At 31.8% G+C, this 25,820-nt stretch overlaps 1 protein-coding gene across 2 annotated transcripts in view; it reads right to left on the reverse strand.

Annotated features, from left to right (window-relative positions):
- The window catches only part of Gycalpha99B (guanylate cyclase 1 soluble subunit alpha 2), a 124,678-nt gene that overhangs the window by 26,177 nt on the left and 72,681 nt on the right, over positions 1–25,820 (reverse strand). For both annotated transcript variants that reach the window (XM_085196449.1, XM_085196448.1), the window contains exons 2-7: positions 23,742–23,985; positions 6,324–6,397; positions 4,141–4,223; positions 2,697–2,857; positions 2,040–2,251; positions 1,636–1,814 (exon numbers count right to left, since the gene is read on the reverse strand). In XM_085196449.1, coding sequence (XP_085052575.1) covers positions 1,636–1,814; positions 2,040–2,251; positions 2,697–2,857; positions 4,141–4,223; positions 6,324–6,397; positions 23,742–23,924 — 892 coding nt within the window. In that variant the 5' untranslated portion in view covers positions 23,925–23,985. The remainder of the gene's footprint in view (positions 1–1,635; positions 1,815–2,039; positions 2,252–2,696; positions 2,858–4,140; positions 4,224–6,323; positions 6,398–23,741; positions 23,986–25,820) is intronic.

Here is a 25,820-nt window from a genome sequence, read left to right on the forward strand (position 1 = left end):
ATGGGTATTGTCCTCATTATTTGTCCGTACGTAACGAATCAGTTTATCTGAATTTTCTCTTTTACTTGCTACGCAAATAAAATATAGCTCTACTGTTGGTTAGTATAAATTCAAATTCAAAATATTCTTTATTCAAATAGACTGTTATAAGCACTTTTAAATCGTCGAATGTACATGTCAACAAAAAGCTACCACCGGTTCGGAAGGCAGTTCTGCCGAGAAGAGCCGGCAAGAAACTCAACAGTTGCTCTTTTCAAAGTCAATGGTACAATCTATTACATTAGCTGGCAGCTATCCTGCATTACATTCAATAGACATTAATTCCATACATGTTTATCCTCTAAATACTCTTGTATAGTGTAATAAGCTTTACTTGTTAGATTTTTTTTTAATAAAATATTTAGTTTTCACCAAACTAGTACAAATATATTGAATCATAAATAACGTCATAAATCTGATGATGCTGATGAGACACGATAATGTAAGGTTCATAAAATTGATAGAACGTAAATATAACGAGATACTGGGTGGAGGACGATCAAATTTTTATCAACGATTTATGATAAGCTTAGAGGAGATAAATAAGATTGTCTAAGAAATAACGTTTCTGGGAATATAAAATAAATTATAAAAAATATTAACATATCTTAACTTGTTAAGACAGAAGATTAGTTGTGATTTTTACAATAATTTGAGTAATTAACTTGTATTTTTTGAAATATTCAGTGAGAATTGCACAAACATTGCTGACTAAAGACGTGAAAAATATTTTAAAGAGAATAATCTGGATTTCTTTAAAAAATATAGCAAAATCTTGTTATTTCTATCCACTGAGCTGAAGGCAATTAGACATCTCTAAACGAATTGTCTTTGTCCCAATCTAAATAAAGAAAACGCGACAGAACTGCAGTATAATATTCTAGGTCAAACTAAATCATAGCGCCGCCTCCAAAATAGAATTGCCAGTTATAAAAGTCCGCCTGAACTGATTTCGCTAAGTGACATAACATTAAAATTGCATAAAAGCCTGTTCTTAAATAGGCCATTGCGGTTTGGTATATATCTATTTGGTATATAAAAAAAAACAAAATTAGGACACGTAAAGGCTGGTAAAGTAGTAAAGCGTTCGGTTTTCTATATAAAATATTTAATCAAGTTTTATAAGGATACTTCAGTATAGGAACCTAGATAGTACATTTTCAAAAATTATTAAGATATACTGAAAGTCTAATGTAGTAGTCTAGCTATTTCAGGTACAAGGTGTACTAAATTATAAAGTTTACATAAGTCATTTAATAAATAGAAAAAAATATATATTATATTTATTTTACCCAGTAATGTTTTTGAAACATAGCCTCAACTCGAGTGGTTCACTAAAAACCTCTGAAAAGTTGCACCATTAAGATCCCAGCTCCGACATCGGACCAGCTCGATGATACCATATTGTATCATCCCCTACGCTACACATAACCTAATTTCAAGACCAAATTTACTTTCTTAGATTTTATTACATCGAATCGAATCGACCTAATTGTAATAAAAGGCATGCAACCATTATGTAAATTCCACTAAATCAACGATTATCCAATCGACAAACGCTGAAAGATATCTAAATTTCAAACTTAAATTACATACCAAGTTGAACAAGCTCCAGTCGTTTGTCAGTGATGAAGTGCCAGGGGAATGCCTTGCAGAAGCTGGCGACGCCGATTCTTAAATCATTCACTTTGTTCGATGTGGCCAGGCTCGTGTCGCTTGTTTCATGGTTCTCTTCTTTGGATCTCTGACGTAGTGGTATGGCGCTTATATCGTATCTGCAATGGAGAAATATGTATGGGAATTTGTTTTTGTAAAGTTGTAGCGCCTTTTGAGGCCATCTTCATTTTCCCTACTATGGTAGAAAAAACTCGGCATTGAATTCTACCACTCAACACTTTGAAAATTGGGTGGTACATTGGGAACGATTTTTTTAACACCAAGTTCCTTCTGTCTGCCCTGCTATGAGGCAAAAAGCGTAAAGCTGCTTTTTATAAACTTACCTAAATCTCCTAGGATCATTGGAATAGCTCTTCAGTCTTATATCAGTCTGGGTGTCATAGAGGCGCATGGCTATCGCCTTCAAGCACCCCACAAGCAGATATGCGACAGGCTCACTCTCAGTTGTTAAATGTAGTTGTATTCTGCCCGCACGGGACGTTGTACATACAAAGGCCGCTTCGTACTCTGTTGATTCATCTTTGAGAGCGTCGTCCTAGAATTAATAGTTAGGTCAAATTTCTTGGAAGTTTTATATGATGATATTTTGAAATAAATGTTTCATTGAGTATGGATGGATATATTTGTTATTTGCTTTCGAATTTATTATAATATTTGAATATTTTATGTTAAAAATAAATAAACAGTCAATAGTATGAATAATTCAGCAAATGTTCTATTGAAAATGAACGTATATAACCAACCAATATTTATTATTGAAAATACGAATAATAAACTCTATAAAGAGAATTTTATATTTGCAATCAAAAATATGATTATCATAAAACATAATATACTTATTATATATGACATATACATATATGATACGATAAGTATTAGCTGTTAATTAAATACAATTTTTACTTATATTTTAATTCTAGTTTAAACTTAATTCTTCTCTCTGAGTGTGGTCATATTTAAATAATAAAAGATTAACTTACTTGATCATGTAAAACATCGTGCACGCTATCCAATGTTGTTAAAAATTCAGTTAAATTAGTTCCTAAGCATTTGAATGCCCTTTCCAACCGGTAGTTGTGAGAGAAGGCGGTTAAAATTAAATATTCCCCTAGTTTTGCCATAAAATCTTTAGTGCTTACACCTGTAACAAATGGTATTATGAAACACTTCTAATCCAATACTACGATTTTTATAGATTTTGAAAGTTTTTAGTAAATTATTTTTTTGAAAGAATAATACTGAAAATACTAATTTCACTACTGAAGAGACGCAGAAACACAGAGTCTGTTTTAAATTATTTCTTATTATTTAGGTATTTTTAAATGTATTCATTCACAAAAATGTTCCTTCAAGACATTTTTCATTCAGAAAAAAAAATCATTAAACAACTCGTCAATCTTACTTTATATTTTTTGCTGACAAGAAAAATATGAATAATGAGGGCGAAAACACAAATCATCTTAAACAAACTCTGAAACATGAATATTTTAAAAACAAACGACAATATCAAAATGGCCGATTCACATTGGCTATTCCATAAATTGTTTTCACAGAGATAACTGGAAATAATTTATTATTTATATTTATAAAGCAAACTTTCAAAATGTTGCCAGTAGAATAAAATGAATCAAAATCTGAAAGTTTTTAGAAGCCTTGTTCTTTGTGAAGTGTTGCCATTCTATTGTTATCTTGAAAAGAATTGTTTATGTTCTCGAAAAAAGTTTTAACTCGAAAAAAATTCAAATTAGTCCGCTTCAAAGGTAGAAGATGATACGTAATTAGACGTCTAAAAACTTGAACGATCTAATAAAATTGGGAAAGTTTTAATTGGATTGTATGATGTCACAGATTGCTGTTGTCATGTAAAGGAAGTATCTGACTCCTGTCTTAGATCTCTAAAGTAGGTAAGAAGGTTATATCAATATAATTATATAACATGGGAACTTAAATTATTGGAGAAAAATAAGACAATTTAAAAATGTATTGAAATTACCCTTAAAGATATTTTAAGGAATTCAATATAATTAAACTTTTTTTGCCTTACACTGTATATACAGTACTATAGGAAGAGAAAACCTAGTTACTACTTGTTCTCACTTACCACCGAGAAAGAAATTGCGTGTTAAGTGTCGGAATTTATCACCACGTTTTGTCTTGTTTTGAGAGTGAGCTAATGAAAATATTAAATAATTCATTCGCTCGAGTGGGAATCGCACCCACTACTGTCGCGTCTACTTATGCCTCTGCTTCTGCCACTGCGCCGCGACGGCCTCTCACTTGAACTCTTTCGTTTTCCACAAAAAAAACAATTCTTAGTCTCAATAGTTTCTAAGATTGACACGTTTAACCAAACAAACATTTCAGCTTTATGATATCGGTATCGGTTCTACAATAGTTATTCTATAATAACGTAAATGTACTTACTATCCGTGGCTCGAACAGCATCATATATTTCTTGTAAATAAGCATAATTTCTACACGTTCTTACGTCATCTGGTAGTCTTCGACTGCAACAAAAATAGAATGTTATATTCATAATTCAATAGCCAAAAACATTCGTTTTTAACAACAAGTTACTGAAGTTTTAACTGAACTTAGTAAAGCAGATTATTAAAGAGTCTAATGGTATATCACTGCGTTCTTTAGTTTTATTATGTTTTATCACTGTGTATTATTATGTTTTAATATTAACTTTTTAGATAATGTATGGAATAACACTTTAAAACTATCAAAAATATTTAAACCAGTATTTTTTTAAGGTAAGGGATTGGTAAAACATAGTGTTACTCTGTTTTTCGCTTTGCCACCCAACAGGCAGTGTCTGGACACTGGAATCTGGATTCCTGATACTATGTGTTGCGAATGTGTGTTCAAATAAAGTAATAAAATAGTGTTTTAAGAATTGTAAGGTCAAAACGAAGTGTTAGTAGTATTAAGAAGGTAGCCTGGAAGAGATTGCTCATTTAGCAATAAGGCCGCCTGTTGTACTATCATAACAATATTATCTCTCCTGATTGTGATACATGTTTGGTGTACAATAAAGAGTATTTTACTTTACTTTTACTTTATTATCTATTTCCCATTTCCTTGCACTACTACACCAAGGACAAGACGTATAAAGACGCAATAAGATATTCTTACTCGTATGGTTGCTATTATTGATAAATCTAAATTTATATCCACTGAGGCACACGTGTTCGAGAACTGTTATTAAATCATTTATATCAAAAGTTTCACTCTCAGGTTTGTTATCTATTAAAAGTTATTTTTGAGTTAGTTAAATAATTTAGTATGACGATCACCAGTTCAGTATGACGAACGTGGTCACAAGTTGAAATTTCAGTCGTTAGCATACTACAAATAGTTTAGACCGTTTCTGAGATTAGCGCGCCCATACCAACAGACAATTTTTTTTTTTCTTCAAATAAAGCCCCAAGCGGTGTTAAGTTACGGAACTCAACGCCGCGTTTCGTCATGCTACCAGCCAGCTTTATTCATTTCCCAGAGTGGGAATCGCACCCACAGTTGTCACGTCTACAGTCAGATGCTGTGCTGATGACACTCAGATTTTACGTTTTCCGTTCATTAAAATTAGAATACTTCACTGTTCTATTTTAAATAACCAAAAACAAGTTTTTATAATTTCAAGCACATCATTAACATAAAAATGCTACTTCTACATATATAATATGTATATATCTAAATGTATGTATGCTTATATCTTGAAGTACCCAATTTCAGTGGAGTTAAGCTTGTTGACAATATTTGAAACATATACGACTTAATAAGCGAGGTTTCTTTTACGCTATGAAGAATGAAATAATAAAGATCTCTTTGATTGCGGTCTTTCAATATGTCACGACTCGAAGTATTTTGTAATACGCTTACAGAATTCGAAGTATTACGTGACTTGGTGTTTTGAATGACTCGATCAAAGAATTTTAGAGATATTATTTATTACAAGAATTATTTGTGTTTGTTATGGTTATTTTATGTTATAATATAAATTAAGGAATTTAATGTAAACGTTTATATTTTGGTTAAACTTGTAAAATATTATACTTTTTTGTTTATCTATTAACTAAGATCTGTGATAATAGCGTTATGTGTCAATATTAAACATAATATGGCCAATGACCATAGTAAATCTATGTAAACCATATATTTTTATAGATTCACGCTCTCGAAGTCTCTTCTTTACTCTCTTCCCTCTCACTTGTACACATATCTCTCTCAATGTACACTAGGCGTACTATATATAATATATTAAATATAATCCAATTAATAACATTTTTAAATTTCCAATTGGTGCGGTAACCTGAGTAGAAATCGAATCTACAATATCACGTATAGTGTAATTAGATAATTTCATGCATATCTGATGTTTTTCCATCTCTTCATTATGGATTCTTTCTCATCTCTACGGCATTGTAATCCTTTTACGAATATCTGTAAGATATTTGTAAATTTGTAAAATAATATGTATCTATACATATTATTTTTAATCATCCGAATATCAAAAGAACCAAATGAAACAAATCTCAATTCTAAAACATAGAGAAATAATACAGTAGAAATAATATAGTAAGATTAAAATGTATACTTACAGGCAATCATATTTGTCGTAGTGTTCAGCTTGGTTCTTCGTTAATGATGTGACCGCAGCGTGGAGGCAGTCGTTCTGGAACAAACGTTTATATCAAAATTTTAACTTAAAATATATAAAACAAATTAGTGTATTGGCTATTGCCATACTTTTTATTATTACACTCTTTTTTTCATTCAAATATAATATAAAATAACAAGCCTATCTTATTTTATTAAATAAATTATGAAAGAAAACGTGGAAAACACAACATTTTTCCAAGTCATGTTTTCATGGTGTCATATTACCATAAACAAACCATAAATCGTGCGTCCAGTAGTTTTTCTGATATCTTTTGGGGCAAAGTGCCAAATGCTCTACGATAGTGCCTATTATAAAAAAACATATATTTCTATGAAACGTCGAAAGATAACAGATTTCTTAAATTAGTTAAATTGAAGCTGAACCATTTATAGGATAAGGCTATAAATGATTGTTTTTTCAGCTTCAAGTTTTTTTAGCATAAGCAGGGTAGGCAAAGGGAACCTATTAGTAAGACAGTCGATCCTCCATTCTTCACGCCCAACTTTTGAGATATTACATGTTGAGTGGCGAAACTCAACACTAAGTTGTGTCTACTAGGGCGGGAGAACGAAAATAATTCAAGAGCTCTCGCGGTTACAATTGGTCGTGTGCCGTTATACTACGACGGCCTCGATAAATCTTTGGATAAGGCTATAAATTAGGCTTATTATGATTTGGATTGTTTTATGTGAAAGTTTTCTGTATAGATTTTACGACAGGTAGAGAGAGAGATTAAGTAATAAATTTTATTTAATTTAAAACATCACTCTATTTTTTGTTTTTAAGCAAAGAAGTTCTTGCAACCACCTACCACTAGACGTAATTCTCACAAAACGATGAATACAAATTATATCCACAAATTCCTTAAAAAATTGCAAAAATCGGTGGAGTCGAGAACGACGCGTTATTTAATACATTGTGTTAATAAATATTATCTTTAAACTCTTTAATTTCATATTATACCTCTATTTTTTATAAAACAAAAAGATAGAATTTAATAAAGTAATAAAAATATTTTTAATAAATCTTATTTTTCTTACAAAAAATGATATTAATATACGTCAAAGCACAAACTTCGCCAACAAGAGGCCTGAGCCAAAGTTTCAAGCCAGCCTCACTAGGGAAAAAATTAATTGCGTAATTGAAGCACGTCCGATAGTTATTTTTGCTTGTTTTATATGAAAACTTAATAAACTTGTATTTTACAGCGTTCCAAATGTTTTCCTTTTTTTTGTTTATAGAGGTATTTTTTTAAATTCGCGGCTTATTTCGCATATAACCGGGTAAGCAGGGAAAATCTAGTGTTAAGGCACTCCTTTTCTTCTTTTGTTAGCCCGTATTCAACATTAAATAATTAAGTACCTACTCAAGGCATTGAGTGTTGAGTAGCGTAACTCAACGCCGCGCTTTGTCTTAGCCTTTGCCACAGCGCGGAAATCAAAGTATTAAATATTTCATTTCCCTGAGTGGGAATCGAACCCACAACCGTCCCTTTTACAGTCACACTCTTGTTCTCCTGCGCCACGACAGAGTTTTTCAGATCAATGGAAAATAAATATCTCTAAAAATCATAATTTTAAAAAAGACATGAAATGACGAAGATATTACAATTATTTATTGACGATAAAAAATATTTATGAGATGCAACCTAGCTACCTATTATTAAGAAATTGTCTTCAGGAGAACGCAATGTCTTAATATTAGGTTCCCATAGTATAATATAATTTTGTGACGTGATTACTTAATTGGCTAGAGCGGTTAGATGGTATCCGCGAGCCGTAAGTTCAATTCATGGCTGCGTAATGTCGAATTATTGTACAAAATATTAAAATCTTATTACCGCTGAAAATATTATTCCTATTTATGTAATAAAGATAAATATTTTTCATAAAATCCACAATTTATTTAAAATTTGCCACTACAAAAAAAAGAAATAAAATTGTAACGTTTATATAATTCTTTTCGATTTTTCGTAGCAGAACTGCTTTTCGAGCTTAGCTCCATATTCATTCAGTTCAAAATTACTTGCAAAAGTCTATTTACGTAAAAATATTTAGATTTTTATTTTGAATTAACTATAAAAATAAAACTTTCTAACCAACCAAAATGATTCAACTAACAAAAAAAAATATTTCAATTCCATACTTCCACAATGAAAACCCATAATAATCAATAAACATGAGGAAATCTGACACAAGAGTGTTACGTTACATTGCAGTTCACACAACATAGACATTGTAAGGTCAAAGAAGCCGTACTCGACCTATATACGAGATAGGAATGTCTGTAGGTACTGTTGGAAGTGAATTATTGAGGCACTGCCGCCGTCTACAAATTTTATGTTGAACAACGTGGACTGAAATTGATCTGAGAATATTACAATACAATACAATACAATATTATGAAAGGTTATAGTGTATTTATATTTGTATATATATATATATTATTGTATTTGTATTTTAGCTTTAAGCTGTATCCCATAGAAAGAGAGGTTAGTCACAAAGAACTTCGTGTTAAAACACTAACTTTCTTTACTACTTTCTTTGGATTTTGAGATGTAAAATGGAAAAAATAGAATACCGTCTTTACTCGTTTCCATAGGAATTTTTAAAATCTTCTCTCAATGCTCACCCACGCTTCTAAACCTACTGACATGCAATGTTTTAACCTTCCAGTTCCATGTAACTGGGTGTTTCATTTTATCGGTCAGTCAATTCTGTTAAAGCATTAGTTAGTACAGGCTGGATATTAATTAATTATTGAAATCAATTAAAATATGAATAAACTATAAGATAACGCTAGCTCGCAGAGGTTCTGAAAGTCAATTCAATTGTTCACTATATATTAAATCTTTTTTTAATGTTTTAATAGTTATTATTTGTTGTAGGTACTATAGCATTAAAATAGCACAATATTTTTTTGCTTTCTGGAGATCGATGATAAAAAGCTTGAAGGGGTTTGAAAGGGTTACATTCTACTATAGCATTGTTGACGACGCGCACTTTTGCTTCCCTGGTTCCCTGGTTGTGTTACATGGTGACCAATTCGGTGTGGAGGACGGCGGTCCTTTTTCGCCAAAATCGAAATTTATACCCTAGAAATATATTTTTCAAGTAGCTATTAGACGTTTTGGGAGGCGCCCCAAAACGTCAATACCGGCAGAAAGTGGAGATCGAAGCTACAAATAGCTTCTTGAAAAATATATTTCTAGGGTATAAATTTCGATTTTGGCGAAAATGACTTTTGCAACGCTATAGTGTAAATATAAGTCCCTATACTTTCTATCTTTTGAGATCAAAGTCCACAGCCGTAATAGGAAACCTTAAGTGATCGACCCGGCGCAGATCGGATTGCTGAGGTCGCTGGGCGAAGCAACGATGTACTATGTCAAGTGACTATTACATATTATGAAATAGAATAAGAAAGTTATATTAGTATACGTATATAAGTTATAGTTAGATAGATAAAATTCTTTATTGCATACACAAACTATAAGTACAATAAAAAAAAGAAAATTTATTAAAAGTTTATTATTATTATATTTGTCTAGGAACCTTTTTTATTAAACGGTTTTATTTAGCTCAACCCGTTTGTTTGTTTGTTTGGGTCAAATTTAGTAATTGAAATTTAACCCTCTTCCCGTTAACCGATTGATCTGAAATTTGGTATACGCCTTTGATTCTGGTGACAATACAATTATCCATATTCAATATTATTGTGAATCCAAGATGGACGCCGCTACAAGATGGCGGACAACTTAGTTTTTTTCAATCCCATCAATATGGATATCAAATGAAAGGGCTTGTCAAGTAGAATTCAGTGGACTATACAAAATCAAAATCCAAGATGGCCGCCACTATAAGATGGCGGACAAGTTAGTTTTTTTCAATCCTATCAATACGGGTATCAAATGTAAGGGCTTGTCAAGCAGAATTCAGTGGACTATACAAAATCAAAATCCAAGATGGCCGCCGCTACAAGATGGCGGACAAGTTAGTTTTTTCGATCCCATCAATATGGGTATCAAATGAAAGGGCTTGTCAAGTAGAATTCAGTGCACTATACAAAATCAAAATCAAAGATGGCCACTGCTACAAAATGGCGGATAATGTAGTTTTCAATCCCATCAATATGGGTATCAAAATAAAGGGCTTGGTAAGTATAATACAGTATACTATACACAATTACAATATGAATCTCCCACCTAAGTCAAGATCTGGTATCCTGTCGAGGACTGTGTGGCTATAGGGTGCCTAAAAATGATACGTCGCTAGGGGTACCACCCAAGGTAAAAGGTAAAAGCGCGCCGAGAACTGTATGGCACTAGGTGGATAAAAATGATATGTCGTTAGCGTTTTTCCCTCAAGATTCAGGCACATCTTGTTGTACATAGCCTTGTCCCTCTGTTGGACCTCTGGGGGGGTCGTTCGTAACATTCTCCATTAACCTTGCAATAATGAGACATCGAGCCTCATTTCAACGAATTGAATAGCATGAGAAATAAAAACTAAAAACTTAAAAATAAAAAAGTATAAAAAAATTTTTAAGTTAAACGGTTTTATATTGCAGATAAATGTACTAAAAGCTAAAAAATAATTTCATAGAAATTATGATTACTAAAATAAAATCGTGGGGACACTTGCTACTTACCACTAGGTGGGTGAAGTCTCACGCTATGTCTTTCAATTGTAGATATTGGACGTGCCCCACGATTTTATTTTAGTAATCATAATTTCTATGAAATTATTTTTTAGCTTTTAGTACATTTATCTGCAATATAAAACCGTTTAACTTAAAATTTTTTTTATACTTTTTTATAATGTTTTGATTATTAAAAAAATCATTTGGGAGATGCAGAAACTTATTGGTTGAAAATAATTTTATGTATGTATTGTAAATAACATTTATACAATATAAATCTAATTTCGTATTGATTTTACCTTATCAATTAAGTTAACCGGTTAAGTGCGAGTCTTTGCTCATCGAGGCTTGCGTACTAATTTCAGTATAATAAGGTCAATGGGAAGCATAGACCTCTAAATATTTGATATTAATTTCAATTTAATATTAACGCGATCTCGAGCTAAATGGTCGTGACAGACGGACAAATAGAAAACAAAATGATCCTATAACAGTTTCGTTTTTCCTTTTGAGATAGCGAGCCCTAAAAATATTATAGTTATCATATAATTTTCAATATAAAAATGCTTCATAGAATAAGCTATAATTTATACATATTTTTCTGTAAAAAAACCTACAGCTATAACGATGTATGCAAATTGAAACGAAAAAAAAAAAGTTCTGTAGAATACGCTACGTCAATACTCAAAGTTACACTTCAAAGTGGCATAGTTCCTTTCAAAAAGTGTTTAACGAAGTTGAACATTTTAAAATTAACTGATAAATTTCATTTTTCCTTTCAGTACTAAAAAAAATTAAAAATGCTGAAAAATGCTGCAGTGCAATATCATTTGATCCATACTTATCTACGAGGATGTCATATACTATAAAGCCGAAGCGTTTTGTTTGGTTGGGCAGGCAATCCCAGGAAATACTGGTTCAAATTTATTGAGTTTTTTTATGTTGGATAGTCCATTTATCGAGAAAAATTTAATATATAGCTATATTTACCGACGATATTATTAATATGTAATATGCCATAGCAAACGTGGTTTGGCAAAACTGTTCTTTGATAGGCAGCCATATTTTTTTTTGCTCACCCTACTTCACACAAAAAGAAAAAAAAGACTACCATTAAATATTTTATTCTAATGTACCCTACCGTCTCATATCCATACAAACATAAAAGATAATTTCAAGGACAATTTTTCATGTCACCTACAAACCTTGTGAAATAGGAAACCTTAAGTGATCGACCAAATAGATAGGATCCCGGACGTAAGAATAGGCGTTGCGGTGTCAAGTGACTAATGGCAGGATTTTTTCCACCAAAGCAAAATCAAACAACGTTATGGAGAAGCGAATTTGGGCTATTTTTATTTTGCACTTAATTTTATTCTTATATGTAGTTTGAATATCATTTTACTAATAGAATTTATGTGATTTAATTTAATTTATTGTGTATTTATAAACGATGGAAAAAAATATAGAAATAATATACATATACTTTTTTGTTGCCTGTCGTGGCGTAGGGCACAAACGAGTGACGAAACTCTAAACGCGAGGGACTATGGGTTCGACTCTTACTCGAGGAAATTATATTATTTAACATTTTTAGTTCCTCGCTCTTGCAACGAAGCATGTCTGGTGTTGTTGAGTTCCGCCCCCTTACACGCAATGCCTCCAGAATTCGGCGAAAAGTGGAGTTAAAGAAAACTACTGCTTTTTCTACTTTAAGAAGAGGATATTCAACTAGCAATGTTCTGAAAATTGGGCGAAAATGAGAAACCGAGTGTCGTAACACTACGTTAAGACTCTAACACAAAAAAAAGGCACACTTATCTAACCAGACAAAAGGCAAACTCGTTCTGTATAATATAATACATAATATTCTTTCCTTAGATCACCCTCAAAATATAATAGCAAAAGTATAAAGCAGCCAAAGCCCTTGTTATCCGGCATTATTTTGAAAACAAAACCATAACATGACTCAAAGAGAATTTTTAGAATTTTCAAGCTCATTTAAGTAATAAATGGGAGCTTTACATCAAATATTGTGAATTTTTTCCTTCCCTTGACTTTAGAATTTTGAAGCTTTTAAGATTATTATTATGAAAGTGAATAATGTCTTTTGAAATAGAACAATGTACTTATTTGGATCGAGTAAGTTATATTCTTCACATTTATAATTTTTCCTCATCTTGGCAAAATGCTTGTTATTTCTTAGCTGTTAATGTAATTTTCATAAAACACAGCTAAGAATTAACGTTTTATTTATCGATTGAAGAGAACGCACTCAATCGTTTCATTCATTCCGAAGCTACGATGCCACAGGCAAAGGCAAACACACAATGCACTGTTTTTGGGTGGAGTTGACACAATGACAATACTGACGACGACAGACATAAGCCTCTAAGTCAACGCAATCAAAAGATTCATTTTGTATGAAATTCGCCTCGTAATCCAAATCTATGGGGTACTTCTCCTGGACCTTCAACTATGAAATGTAGCAAGAGGTGAGTATTTTCAGTAAAAATAAATCTAAAAAGATAAAATTTATAGATATTTCAGAGAAAAAGATCATTAGAAATTTTAAATTGTAGTTCATTTCAAACAAAATGAATGCATACGACCGCAAATTTAATTTTCTCAACTTTTATTTAGTGAAATTGGTACACAGCCCTCAGTATGCGATACCAACTCGCATTTGACCGGTTTTTATTTCTTTATCAGAGTACCAGAAAGCCTCGCTTTGTCCAACTTAGTTAAGGGATTCTTAATACTTTTGTTGTTTAAGAATTTGTTAACATTTATTTTTAGTATTATTTTAAATTCTTAAGATCAGATTTCAGATTAACAAAGAATGTAGAATGTTAAATACTTATAAATTTATTTTTTACCCTGCGGGACGTAAAGTTGGGTACATGTATATGTATGTTACATACATATTATAGTACTATTCATACTTTTTCCTAAGTGGCATTGCAGAAACTAATCGAGTTTACCAATTTTTTTGAGCCTTACGTCAATCGATTCATCTCAATCTTACGAGTTTCACTAAAGACATTACACACCAATGGGACAATCAGACATCATATTATAAAAACAAAATAAACTTGAAATCGACTTAATACAAGTGGTACTAATTAAAAGTTTTAAAACATTTATTTTATTTTATTTTGCTTATAATTGTATAAGCTACTACTCTGGCTAATTTAATTTAACAGGAACTTACGTTTTGTTGATTTTATTTCGTAGAGAAACTTGCAGTGATGGCCTACTTTATAGTATTACCGTGAACTGTGAAAGTAGTTGAGTTCAAACCTCCCGAGCTCCTCCCCCCTCCCCCCGTGAAATACTAAAATTGCGAAATTTACTATCTTATAACATAAGTGAAAAGATGATATATATGTCTATTACGCTTTTACAACATTATTATGTTATACATTTGTATTATTATTATTATGTTATACATTATTATGTTATACATTTTCATAAATATGCTTACTTATATGGTATAAGATATATATGAAACCTAATTCTTCATCTTCGCAACTTGAAATAAAAAAAGTTGTTCTCATAAGTATTTTATCCACGTAATTGGATTGTCAACTATTCCAATACGAAAATTCCGCCTCGAAATAAATAACTGAAGTTTGTCGTGCGACATTTTGGGTTTCTTTAAGGGGGAACTCTTTGAAATGAGGAAGTATAATAAAATATTAAAGGGCACAACGAGTACTTAAGTAGATTAAACTCTTATTAACTTTCGTAGGTTTTTTGGATGGGTATGTATGAAAATGACAATGTCAAAGTTTTATTTTTATGGCTGAGTGAAGTAGGAAAAAACTAAAAGTACAATATTTTATTCATTCTTTTCAAAATGTACCATTCCACTATACAGAAGTACCAATTTCTATGAAAACAGCTATTATATTAGAATAACATTGTATGAACCAATCAAAATATATTTAATTGTACGCCATTTATCAATGCTATGACAAATAGGATCGTTTGATCAGAGAGTAATATTATTTCATAGCCTTTTATAAGCCTTTGGATAAGCGGCATTTTTACTTTATTTAGAACTAGCTTTTTTCTCGGGCTTCGCTCTCGGTGAAATAAAAGTGATTAAGAATTGTGAATGACTTTTTGGGTGTGGGTTTTATCGAAATTATTAGCATGATGAAATAACATTTATTAACGTTTCTCTATGAATAGACTAACGAAAATTCAGCTTAGGCGTTGAGTGCATTCAACTAAATAGACTCTTCGACTTTATAATATTGGTATAGACAGTATGAATTCAACTTAAGAAAGACAGAAAATATTCTAAGCGTGAGAAGAGTATTATAAGATTTAAAAAATTAAATTCGCCGTAAAGTTATATAAATTGCAGTTTTTGCAACTTTGGTCAATTTATATTAATCAATATTAATATTATAAAAAAACGATTCCGTTACTAAGTGACTGACTGACATAAAACGCAAAGTTAAAACTACGAGTAAATTGGGGGCTGTAGGGGTTTAGAAAAGCACTAACAGAGGATTCCTAGAAAATTTCTAAGAGAACGAAAAAAAATATATTCTTTGTTTTCAAATCCAAGTAAACGAAGTTGCGGGCTGAAACTTGTCTTATATAAATCAATATCATTTACTATTATTAACGTAGAAACATGATATGTTAAGACACTAATACCGATAATTGACCATAGAGAGGATTATTTAGAGATATCGATTCACACTGTAATTAACGTGATCGGAACATAGCAAGTAACATTTGCTTAATTAAATTCAGTATATAATTATAAATACTCATATATGTAGGTATATTATATTTATTTTTTTTACGATTAGCTGGAAAAATCTTTTTAGTATTCTCTAGAAGGTGGAGCCTTATAGGTGTTGTTTTAAGTTGTTTTCTAGAAGTCTTACAATATTTTGCCAAATCATATGTTTTTATTGATTCTGCATGAAGCAGGTTAGGCAAAAGGGGAACCAGATGGAACCTGGGAATCGCACAGTAACTTATTATAATTCAAATAAAAAGCAATAAAGCTTATCAAAAGCTACGAATTATATATAAACAAATATTAATTAGGTTAATTTGAGTTTTAAGTCAAAAATACCGAAATTCAAACAGCCAAAAAACTCAATGTGACCTCGCTGTTTAAATTGCAGAAACAATTAAACTTTTTTACCTAAACGAACTAAAATGTAAGGTTGTTTTTTTTTCTTTTTTAGCGTCATACTTACCTATATTTTACACCTATATTAGGTGACAGAGGGTTCCCTTTGTCTACTCCGCTATATGAGAAAATTCTGTTCTCTTATCCCCTAATGTCAAAATTAACCGTTCTCTATTTTCCCAAAAAATGGAGGTATTACGTGTGCGGCTTAATTTAAAACTACGTGTTGACTTCTTAGAGTCGGAGAAGACACTAATTCCTTCCCCCAAGTGGAGATCAAACCCATAACCATTCCTTTTACAGTCACACCGTGCAACGAAGGCTTCAACGTTATTTCGAATATTTTAGGTTTCACACGAGGCACCTGCTTTAATTTTACAGGACTACAAAATTCGGATGCAGTTTTCTCGCTTTCAAAGTGCTGTATTGCAAAATTCAATAGCACTTCTATCTCTGCGTCAATCGAAAATGCAGGAATAAATACTTTATACTGTGTAACTTCTATGGTGGAAGGTTGAAAAAGTCAGTTTACGATGTAAAAGCTATGTTTATGTATTTTTAGCTTCACATTGGACAGGGTAGACACAGGGAACCTAAATACCTAATGTTAAAACACTCCGCTCTCAATAAAACTCTTCCGTTCGCCACTTTCGGCCAAATTCTGGAAGCATTACTTGATCAGACCAGAGCGAGGAAATGAAAATATTAAATGTATAATTTCCTTGTGTCAACACAATCTGACGTGTTTAAAGTAACACGTTTGTGCTCCTGCGCGACTATTGGCCTCGTTATGTTTATGTTGTGGTCTTTTATTTTTTCTTAATTTCTTACTAATTTATCATGATTTCATTACTTTCTGTGAAACGTTTCTTTGCATATAATAAGATTATGCGTATTTTATGTAGCGTAATTATTTTTGTTTTATATGTATAAAGAAAAATAAATTTTCCTTTACTATATTTACTAAAGAATTAAATTTATTGACATCAATAGAATATAAAACTGAACCCTGTCATCAGTTTTGTACTATGGCAGAATTATATATTTTACGATATATAAATTTTAATTTGAAAAAATATTAGTATTGATAAGTCTGATGTATTTAGAAAAGAAAGCCAAAAACATCATACCAGATCCATTCGCATGTAAACCAATCACATGCCTCAATCACAGATGAATTTTGGAGTTCACGCTTTTCAAGTTCATAATTGAACTTTGACGAGGATGAATCAATTGGATATTTTCACAATTTACACCATTTTATAACAAAATGTCGCTAATAAAATATTTTGTGTGTATTCTGTTCAGATTAAGACCTTATCCTGCTCATAGCAGGATAGGCAGAGGGAACCTGGAAATCTAGTGTTAAGACACTCCGTTCCCATTAAGACAAATTTGTTACCTGATTTCCACCTAAATCTGGAGGCATTGCATGTTGAGAGGCAAAATTCAACGCTCGACACCAGAATTAAGAAATGAAAATATTAAATATTTCAACCTCCTGCTCGAGGGAATCGAATCCACAACCTGTCGTGTTTAAAGTTACACATTTGCGCCTTTGCACCAAGACTGGCCTTTGTGTAATGTATATTCTCTATTCTGAACAAAAATGGAGGTCTTAGTGACACAACTCTTTCAGGTGAGGTCTTGGAAACTGTTATACTACTTAATGTTTCTTCTATTTCATCTTTCATAAAAGTTCGTACCATGTCGTATTTGGTAGTTTCTATTCAAATTTTAAAGTTACCCGTAAATTTCAATATTTATGGCAGATTTGAGGGTCATTTATATGTTAATAGGAATCGAGTGGTTTAAATTGACTGTTGATCAAATTTGAATTTTGTTACCTCAAATATACCACTTTATTCACTTGTTTTAAAATCTTTCCATATTATATACTGATCTTGTATTATGTGCTTTTTTAATTTCTTTTAAATACTAGACCTTTGTTTTACTCGTATTCATTTTCATTGCTTTTTATACAGTTTGTATTTATAAAGTTCTGAATGACAGAGAAATAGTGCACACAGCCGAAACTACTGAGCTTACAACGCCAAAATTCGGTATATGTAAGCTCTTTAAGGAGAGCACTTAGAGAAGATTTATAGAAATTCCTGCGGGGAACAAAAAGGAGAATTTATGGATTGTACTCTATGAGTATGCAAAAAAGTTATGGACTACCGATCGCCGCCATATAAAAAAATTATAATATATAATATAAAAAAATTGAACTCACGACTGATCGAACTTATCTCGTCCAAGTTAAACAGTTAATTATAGTACATTAATATTAATAATTTAGAAACATATAGACAATATGTGTTTTTATCTGTTTTTTTTAATAACATTAACCGCTTCCAATTTCTAACAATAATTATATTCTACAATAATTAGTACTAGTAATATATAACTTCCACTTGCTTAACTTCGTTGACATACTATGAATATTAATCCATTCTCCTATCATAAAACTATCACGTCTGACTCTCCTATACATGTCTCAGAGTTTCCTTGCAGGGACTATTAATCATCGCTAATTGCCCCATCGCTTAACAGATGGCTTCCCTTACTAATAGCAATTCAAATTAAATAGTCTGAAATGTTATGTTTGTTATAAACTATTGTGGGTGTAATGTTATACAATTATCCTTATTTTAAAATGTTCTTATATTTATAAAGAAAACTGCTCTCCGTTTTTTCCGTATAGTATGATAGGCAGAGGGAACCTAGTTGTTAAGACCCCACTTTTCTCTAAATTTTGGAGTGGCTAAACTGACAGTTCATTTCTTGAGTTAGAATTGAACCCGTAAACGTCGCGTTTACTTTCAGATCCACCTTAAGCTGTCAATTTGTTTCATTTTCATCACAATTCATCGTGTACTTCGATTGTATTTTTTAATTTTTTTTTATTTTTAATATGACAATTAAATATTTTTTATTTGACACAATGTTTTAAATAGTTGCTTTGAAAAACAATACACTATAATAAATGTATTGTTTAACAGCTTCGATTGCTCAACATCTGCCTTATAAGGCAGTCGTGAGATCATCTGTTCTTTTTCCGCTCGAGACACGTGACGTTCTATTAGTTAGAAGGATACTCAGAAGCATTAGTGAAGTCACTATAGTATTTTTAATATAAAAGTGTAGTATTAATATATGTAATCGCTTATACCTATGCACTTGTGTGAAAGGGTGCGACTGTAAGCACGGTGGTTGTGAATTCGATTCCCACTAGGAAAAATGAATTATTAAACATTTTATTTTCTTGCTCTGGTTACGAGACAAAGCGTGGCGTTGAGTTTCACCACTTAACACGTTATGCCTTAAGAAACCTACCTGCTGTGTGTAGTGGAAATGGAATCGACAACCTGTTACGTTTACAGTCGCATGCTTGTGCCTCCGGGCCAGAACTGGCCTCATCTGGAACTGGTTCTTTTCATCACTGGTTCTTTAATTAGTATGAGATAATAATTAAAAGACGTTAAAAAAGATTCCAAGAAGATCAATCTAAATTCTATTATGTTAAATACAATGCGGAGAGCAGTGTCATAACACTATCTATCGCCAAATACGAGACATTCTGTAACATACAAACAAAACATACAAGCGACGTACATGTATAAATAGAAGTTGATAAGCAAACTTCTTTGTGTAAACCAGTTGAAAGGATGATAGATTGATGTGTAAACGTGTGAACGCCCATTAGCGTTGGTTCAAGTGAATACTATTTTTAAAGAGCGGTCTTCATCATGTCTCAGGCAAGTCTTTTAGATGTTTTACGGTAACGTTTCTGTTTAACTGAGGAGTTTGTTGCTTTTTTGAAATGTGTGATGGGGTAGTCAAGATTTTAGTAGTTTGTTTTTTTTTTAACTTCACACTATATCCCATGGCAATTTAGGTAGAGAAAACTTGGAAATCTTACGGTTCACCACTTTCCGACGATTTCTAAATAATACATTTAGAACTCGTATTGACTGGCGAAACTTAACACCGCGTTTGTCTCGTTACCAGAGCGAGGCAATGTAAATAATAAATATTTCAATTAGAATCAAATCCAATCTTTTACATTTACAGTCCCACGCTTGTGCTCCACTAATAACCTATTATTTTCCTTAAAAAATAATTATAAAATTCATACCACAGACCCTTAAGTAATATAAAAAATATGAAATAAATAAAAAACCGTGTATGGCAGCTTTATAGTACTATATATAACAAATAAAATACCATTAGTTATTATAACAAAAATTACCAGTAATCTCGTCTCTTACTATGTTTAACCGTTTTATCAGTTTGTTTGTGATAACGAAATTAACATTTTACTGCATGTAAAAGTTAGTACCTTGGTACAACTTAGGTGTAACTAATTATTTTAGAATATATGCTATATCAATGTATGTTTTTTTATAAAAAATATAGTTTTCTTTTAAATTTTATTAATATTGCAGCTACTTATCATTTGCAGCAAGAGAAAATCAAATGTCAAAATTTACGCTCGATGTTTATAGAGCGGCGGAACTAAACGCTGCAATGTATGCGTTTCAAGAATTCGGCGCAAAGTTGGAACGGAGATGTCTTAATGAGAGATAGAGTCTTAACACTAGGTTCCTAGGTTTCCTTTGTGTGGGACACGGCGTACAATTAAAAAAGGCATTTACTTCGAGTACCTACAAGATCAAAATATTTACTTAAAATAAACAAAAAATAAGATTTACTAAAATCTATACCTTATCAATAACAAATATATATTTCTTTCTTCAATTTTTTGTCGATCTAATGTATTAGACGCAAAGGTTTTATAGGGAGCTTTATATTTTAATAGCATCGTAAAGGCTCGGTGGATTTCTCATACTGTGTTTTACAGCCTGGCCTCGACAAATTTGATATTCTAGAAGAAATAAATGTAGTAACAGAATATTATACCTAGTCTGCTAGTCTGCTAGTGCTGTTTTATATACATACATATATACATACATGTGTACGGATCAGTCTTATTTTTTTTTATCTATTAGCTTGGACTGAAAATGAATTCAGTAGTTATCATTTAGAAAATTGTATAGATAGATGATCGGTATTCAAAAAAAATAGTATTAATGCACTAATAAAAATTTCATCGCGGTTCCACAATGATTGTGAGTTCGATTCTCGGTCGGGATAATTAATTATTTTTATTTGATCTGGTAGAAAAAACAAGGAACTCAATGAAGTTACGCTTCTTAATACGCAATATCTGGAATTTGTGAAGGAAGTAGAGAACGGAGTAGCTTGTCACTAGTAGCTAGCTAACTTTTCTCTGGCCACTCAGCTATATGCTGAAACATCACTAAAAAAACTATAAATTTATTATAGAAAGAAATATATCACTCATGTCAATATATCATCTTTAGTCACTTAACCGTCGATTCGACGTTATGGTTCTCCAATGATAAAACAGGACTACACTGGATATCTCAAATGCAATCGTAACTAAACGGAAATGGGCTTTCTGCCTCACAAGTTAGCTTTATCATTGGTCATACAAGGTAAACTTAATTCGTTTATTATTAGGCGTCAGTTACCTTTAAATGAACGTTAAATGCTTTTTTTTATTTATTTTATGTCTATAAAAAGCAGGTACTCCTCACGTTCCGTCCATTTTTAACATCCGACAGGACCCCAACCACTGTCTCAAGTTGTAGAGATATCAAAATATTTTTAAAATAATTGCAATATCTTTTATTGAGACGTGGTGCTGGGACACATATTTGCGACTATAAGTGTGACTGTTTTGGATTCGATTCCCATGCGCGGGAATGAAATATCTAATATTTTCGCTACTCAACACGCAATTCCTCAAGAACTCAATGGAAAGTGGTGAAAGGAATTGTGTTAACACCAAGTTTCCAGGCTGCTCTGCTATGTACGGGATACAGTGTAAAGCTAAAAATATCTTTTATTATATTTGAGACTAATTCATATACCACTACCGATTTTTTAACAAATATACATGCATGCAATTCTTTTAAGTAATATTAACAAAGAAAATTTCAACACATTCAGAAAATTTAGAGTAACATTTACAGAAAATTTCAGCTTACTTTAAAAACGGATAGAAGGCTTTATGGAGATAGGATTTAATACTCAACTTTGTAGTGCAGACAAACTTGGTATAAACATGGGTTCATGCGAGAACAAACTTTGATAGTAAGCAACTAAGTTCTCTTCCCTAAATATATCCACCTAATCTCGTGTTGCGTAATGTTTTGAAGGCTTCCACTAAGTTCTGCTAGTGCAACTAATATGTAGTTGTGTATTTTCAGCTCATTTTATCAACCAGTTTTTAACTGAACTCAGAGATTTCAAACATTTCATAATATTATAATGACTTACTGTCTATTGACTTACAATTCCTTACTTATAAATGCCAGACCTGGACATTTGTCTACAGAAACAGAACCAGAAATTGTTAAAGAACCATGGAGTGAAGCATCTTAGGTTATACAAAATGAGTGAGAAAGGGAAGATATAAGACATGTCAAGGGTATGAAATGGTGCTGGGCAGGTGACATGATGATGATATTGTTTTAGTAATCAATTTTGTAACAATTAAAGCATTTAACATTAATTACGTCTCTGACTGCGACCTTAAAGTAACGTTATTTATATGAAAAATATAAAATCATCTTTCGTCCAATAACAAAGAAAACTAAAATAAAAGTGACATTAATGTCCTAAACAAACTATTAAAGGCAATATTACAAAGTGCGACGATAAGGATATATTTTCTTAACCCTACCATTATTTACACCGTACCATTAGTGAAAATGACACAGTTGCTTCAACTAACATGTTATTATATATAGAGCAGCTATCGACGAGGTTAACCCTTTAAATTTACGAAATAGGGTTCCAGGATATTTCTGTATAATTTATTTCTATTATAATAAATTACCTTTTATTCAGGTATATACAAAATTTTCATGATATTTATTTTTATATAAGTATATTTTTATCATACATATTTTATAAAGCAGGGGAAATCTAACAATATGACCTTTAGATACTTTTTGTTTTTTTTAGATTTCGAATCTAATAAAAGATTCACGCAACTTTTTATGCTTTATTTAATTATTATAAAAAGTCTATGAGGAAATGTCTTTGTAGCCTTGCTCAAAAAATAATTCACCTTTTCATATCCCTAACTTTAGACCTTAATCTAAATAACTAGACTAAAGATATATCAGCAGAAGAATTTAAAAAAACTAGACAATGCTCAAAACTTTTCTAACGCTAACCTAACTTAAAAGAGGGTTTCAAGTTGCAGTGGCATAGCGTCTAACTGTAAATGCGTTGGTTGTAGGTTCCATTTCCAGTCCGAGAAACGAACTATTTTCATATTTCCTTACAATTGTAATAAGAGAAAACGCAGTATTAAATTCCAGGAGAAAGTGTGCGACGTCTAGAAAATTAGGGAAAAGGGGGGAACAGATTGTGATAAAACTTACGTCTTCCCACCCTACTATGTAAAACGTGAAGTTTTCTCTTAATGCTTATTAAGCAACTTACCGAAGGAGCCGTTAACAGTTTTAAAGCCTCGCTGAGATGTTTCAATGTGAGAGTATCCCCATCCTCTTCTTCTGGGCCAGGTAGATGGACTGAGGACTGTCGGGACCGGAACTCCTTCTTGCCGGAAGTACCTCCATTTGCAAACTGATGTTGGGAGGACGCGCGGCGGAATGGACACGACATGTTTGCTCTAATTTCCGATCAAGTCATATTATTTTACTTAACACTTCACAGTTTGTTTTATCTGAAAGCAATGAAAGGAAACATATTTAGTGATAAATTTAAATTAGTATTAAATTCTTAGTAACGGAGTTAATATGTAGTTCTTAGTGACTACAGTTCTTGTTCTCTAATTTAAATGAATTTAATTTACTTTCATGTCTTAAAATCTGATATATGACATCGCTCATTTGGTGCTACATGCAATACGTCAGTATATATGGAAAAAAATACTTAGATTGTTTCACTTGCAATTTTTTTAGAAATCCAAATACTTTATTTCACTTTTAATGCTCTGGTAAAAAGACAGAGAATTGAAATCTGCCACTCAACATGCAATGATGAAAATCTGGCGGTGCATGGGAAACGGAATTTAAAAACACTAGGTTCCCTCTGCCTACCTTGTTACATGAGGGATACAGCAGCAATAACTTTCTTATAGGTATTTGTTTATTTTAATAATAATATCCAATTCCTCACATCAGGACGTAACTGATATGGTACATATACATACCGGTATTTCAATTCCAATTAGATACCAGTATTACACGAATAAATCAAATAGGTACAACGATCAATGTTTACGCGTCACCAACACTCCTAAGTGTTCATTATACTAACGAATTAACGGAAACGATAATGAGATACAATTTTGGGTAAGCTTGAACACGTACTTGATTAAGTGGATGGAAATAAACGGTTGAATGGAAAATGGGAAGCTTTTTGTTGATGCTTTTGTATGGAATTTAAGTTTATATTTTTTTTTATATAAACTTAAATTTCATATTAAATTAACTTCACGCTGTATCCCGCACACAACAGATCATAGAGGTAAATGGGTATCTAGTATTAAGATACTCTGTTCTTCCGGTGAATTTTGGAAGCATTGCAAGTTGAGTAGCGAAACTCAACGCCGTTCTTTGCCTAGACATTAGAACGAAGAAATGAAAATATTTAAAATAATTATGATTTCCTCGATCGAACCTAAAATTAGTCGCGTTCACAGTCACACCTTTTGCTTCTGCGCCAAGACCGGCCAAGGCTCCGGCCACGGCCACGGCCAAAAATAATATTAGAGTTAAATGATTAATTTATTCTTTTCTCCATTTTCTCGGTGATTTAATCCTTTGTCAGAAATCAGAAAATCTATAATATTAAAAGTACAATATGTTTTTGTTTACATAGAAAAAAAAACGAATTCACGACCTAAAATAGCTGTTAAAATAAATTACATTCATACATACACGTATGCTAAATTAAATTTCTGTATTATATTGAAAGCAAAAGCTAATTACTGAAGTTCGCTGTATAATTTTATCAAACTGTCATAGACCAAGTCACCTCTCTTGGGTATCGTGCATAAACATTCTATTAATTATACCATTATATTATGTATTGAATACATATATTTAATATTACATTTATTTAATTATTTCACCCCGATGACAAGGCAAAGCGCGGCGTTAAGCTCCACCATTAAACTCGTAATGCCTCTGGAAACTGGGGAACGGGACGTTTTAACAATTATATATGTAAAGAGATTGTATAACGGAGGATAACCTATAAATGTTCTATATTATACTAGTGGCCGCCCAAAACTTAATTTGCATCAATTATAAAACGTAAAATCGTTTTTTACGTTTTTTACATTCCCCTAGGACATCTAAACTCTCCAAGTAGTTTACATAAAAATATTAACCTACTAATGCTTAACCTACACCGCGATTTATAAATGTAGATATATTTACAATCCCATATCTCGTAAATTACGAAAAAAGATCTAAAAATGTCAATAATATTTCTTTCCACGTAAAAGTAGTAAATATTTTGAAGCACCCAGGTTGTATGTATGTAGCGTTA

The sequence above is a fragment of the Heliconius melpomene genome, chromosome 13, assembly GCF_056956725.1.
Source record: "Heliconius melpomene rosina isolate 202511_hmr_F chromosome 13, ASM5695672v1, whole genome shotgun sequence".
Lineage (NCBI taxonomy): Eukaryota > Metazoa > Arthropoda > Insecta > Lepidoptera > Nymphalidae > Heliconius > Heliconius melpomene.